This window comes from Quercus suber, unplaced genomic scaffold (assembly GCF_002906115.3).
Source record: "Quercus suber isolate HL8 unplaced genomic scaffold, Cork oak 2.0 scaffold_58, whole genome shotgun sequence".
Lineage (NCBI taxonomy): Eukaryota > Viridiplantae > Streptophyta > Magnoliopsida > Fagales > Fagaceae > Quercus > Quercus suber.
This window is the reverse complement of record NW_027069523.1, coordinates 1,246,014-1,249,554: the sequence shown is the minus strand read 5'-3', so window position 1 is coordinate 1,249,554 and position 3,541 is coordinate 1,246,014. Positions and strand designations below refer to the sequence as shown.

Genomic DNA, 3,541 nt, shown 5'->3' with positions numbered 1-3,541 from the left:
TAAAAACACTATAGCAAAATAAGTTTTAAATGTATGAATAGTGCTGTGGGACCCAAAAATGCATGGATATGCGTATTTTGCTGAGTTTGGTAGTCCCATAAACAGTGCCGTGAGACCCCAAAAAAAGCCAAACGCCAAATGCATAAGTGTTATTCAAACTCACACTTAAGGTGCCCCAAACCAATTTACTCAAATTATTTTTGTTTAACTAAAATTTTCTTCTTCTCAAGTTAGGGTTTATAGTTTTTTTTAAAAGATATTTCTCAAAAATAAATAAATAAATAAATAAGGATGACAAAACATATTGATTGATTTAAAAATAGAGTAATACTAAAGACACGTAAAGTTTATAATTTTTATTACAATTCGCCATGTGACGAGTTGTGAAAAATTGAAATATTAAATCCACTATTTGACTTTTACCCTTCACAATTTATTATATGACGAATTATAATAAAAATTATAAAACTGCACGTGTCCTTAACATAATAGTGTGCGTGTGTTTTTTTTTTTTCTTTTTCTTTTTCTTTTTAACGAGTATAACTTTTTTTCCACAAGTAGCGGTGTAATGTTGACACGCAAGTAGAGCAGCCACTGAACCGGGTCAACCTCTAGTTCGCTTTTGGCATCCATATTCAGATTTTTGGTTCTCGTGGGCCATGACCATGAGCTCATATACCTTTTTTTTTTTTTTTTTTTTAAAGGAAATTAGTAGCAATATATAGCACAAGGTAGCAGTGCTCGAAAAAACAAATAGCCCCGAATAAAGTTGGGAAGAAATGGATGGCTCTCTTCCTCTCCACATCTGCCATGTCAACCCTCTATTCATATTCATCAACAGATCACATACGTTTATCCACTCCATAGCTTTAGCTCTTTTGATTTACTACAGAGCCTCCTTTCTCTTCCAACACCCCAAGACCAGTGCCACACCAATTCTGCCATGGCTTCTTGTGTTCGTTGCTGAGCTCGTCCTCTCTTTCATATGGCTCCTCGGCCAAGCCTATCGCTGGCGTCCCGTTTCTCGAACAGTCTTTCCAGAAAGATTGCCAGAGGATGATAAGCTCCCGGCGATTGACGTGTTTATATTCACCGTAGATCCAAATAAGGAGCCAACTTTGAAGGTGATGAACACTGTGTTATCGGCCATGGCGCTGGATTATCCACAAGGGAAGCTTCACGTGTATGTTTCAGATGATGGAGGGTCTCCTGTAACTTTGCATGGTTTGAAGGAGGCTTGGCGGTTTGCAAAGTGGTGGCTTCCTTTTTGTAGGAGGTACAGAATCAAGACAAGGTGCCCGGAGGCTTATTTCTCGGCTTCAAACGATGATGATGATGAAGGGTTTGGGAGTTCTGAGTTTATCACAGAGAGAAAGAAGACTCAGGTTAGTGTGTGCGTTTTTTAGTTTATTAAAGTTCTGATTTTGGATTTCTAAATTAATTGTTGAGCAATGACTATTGTACACCAGCTAATATACACTATCGCACACACTCAGTTTTAAGTTTTAACTGTTTAAGTGTAAATATTATTAAAAAAATATGAATATTTGACTTGGGGCAATGGTCCCCCAAATTTTCTAAAAAAATTATAATAGTATACAAAATGTGGACATTATGTAAACGATTGGGTTGTATAAAGACTATGGTTTCCCCAAATTATAATAGATTATATATACTTAACTTTTTAACATTTAGGTCCAAGATAATTTACAAACTGGCCCTTAAAACCCAACCAAAAAATTAACAAAAATAAAGTCCATCCTTTGGTTGATAGCCTCTCCATAGACAAACAAAAAAGATTTCCAAAAACAAGTAATAAATGCTTGTACTGTGAGATACCAAAAAGAAAAACCTTTGGCATCCTGTTCCGTGTTGGTCTTGAGGAATGAGGAGGTAGCTCAAAGAAATTTACTAGACACAGTCACTCACTTTTCTCTAATTATTTATTTGAGAGAGATTGAATAGCTGTGGAAATAAATTATTATTATTATTATTATTATTATTATATATACAGGGCGTATATTAGTAAATTATTTTAAGAAATTTTTTATAAGAAAGTGAAAAAATGATTAACTTTTTTAACAATTTTTAAATTTCTTATAAGAAGTTTCCTAAAACGGATAATTAATGGATAGCCTTAGGGCATACATTAACCGGACTATATAAAACTATATAGACTATTTACATTAATATCCCTAAGTATTGTGTGTAGCCATTGATATTATTATTGTAAAATTGTAGATTGGTGAGAAAAACTATATCTAATTTTCGTCCTCTATATATTTAGAGTGAGCTACAAACTTTAGTAAATAAATATGATGAATTGATGTGTCATCACTTTCTCAGAAAAATATGTATATATATATATGTGTGTGTGTGTGTGTGTGTCATCGTTTAATACATGAGGTTGTAAGCTTTTTTAGTAGCCTAAGAATTTCTCTATATATCTATATATAAGGTTTTTCTTATCTTGATTTTGTTTACTTGTTCTTTTTAATTCTAACTCGATAGGCTATAAGGTTTGAAATTGATGAAACATTTGAAAATTATTTAAATATATAATGAAAGGAAATATTGAAAACATTAATTTTTATAAGATAGTCTAATTTAATTAAAAATCAAGAATTCTTTTAGCGTATGCTCCCCACCCCCCCCCGTTTAAGTTTAAAGTCTAGGCCGTCTCTGGTGTAAAACTAGTGTGCATCAACTGGTATAAAACAGGGACGGACCCATAGGGGGGCCAAGGGAGCCCAGGCCCTAGGCCCAAAAAAAAAAGGAAAAAACATTGGGCCCCCCTAGCCCAAAGAAAAAAAAGAAGAAATTTTTTTTAATGATAATATATTTTTTTTCTAGAGTTGTGTCTCACTCTTCCAAAAAATCTATTTGGAATTGGATTATCTTTTTTTTTTTTTTTTTTTTTTCTTTTTTTTTTGAGGGGGAATTGGATTACTTGTTCTATGTGGACTATGGCATCTTAAGGTATTTGGTTTTCCTAAATATTAGCACCATGTCGGTGATAAAATATTAGCACAATGCGAGTCCATATCAGGTTTAACAAAAATAAAAATTAATTTAAAGAAAAAAAATTGAACTAGAAATCTATCAATGAGAGATATTGTTGGATATTTTTATAAAAACATATTATATGTATTTTAATACTCATTTATGTGTATCAATTATCTCTTAATGTTAGATACGTTGATTGCTAAATTTTGAAATTCAAATATAATTCAAAATTTGAATAGCTTTTGTCAATGGTTTTAATCAGGAACAAATTTATGAATATTAACGTGCTATTAATACCATAATTGCCAGCATATTTGGTTTTATTACAAATATATACTTTCCATTCTAAATGTTTCGTATTCAAACGTTCTTATTTGAATATGACATAATAACATCATATATGAAAGATTTTCAGCACTTAAATATACAGCTATTGCTGAATTATTTTATGTTACCATATATACACAAGTATTTACCATTTGGTTTAATGAAAAGTGGTCAAAACAGCTAGCAATTTTTGTAATATATATTTAGA

The 3,541-nt window shown here is 31.8% G+C and overlaps 1 protein-coding gene across 1 annotated transcript; it reads left to right on the top strand.

Annotated features, from left to right (window-relative positions):
- The first annotated feature begins 779 nt into the window (after nucleotides 1-779).
- Nucleotides 780-1,406, top strand: LOC112008730 (cellulose synthase-like protein G3). The gene has a single exon (XM_024041060.2). The coding sequence runs from the start codon at nucleotides 780-782 to the stop codon at nucleotides 1,404-1,406; it is 627 nt and encodes a 208-aa protein (XP_023896828.1).
- The last annotated feature ends 2,135 nt before the right edge of the window (nucleotides 1,407-3,541 follow it).

Coding starts and splice junctions, on each gene's coding strand:
- LOC112008730 (XM_024041060.2), top strand. CDS start 780: ATGGATGGCTCTCTTCCTCTCCACATCTGCCATGTCAACCCTCTATTC.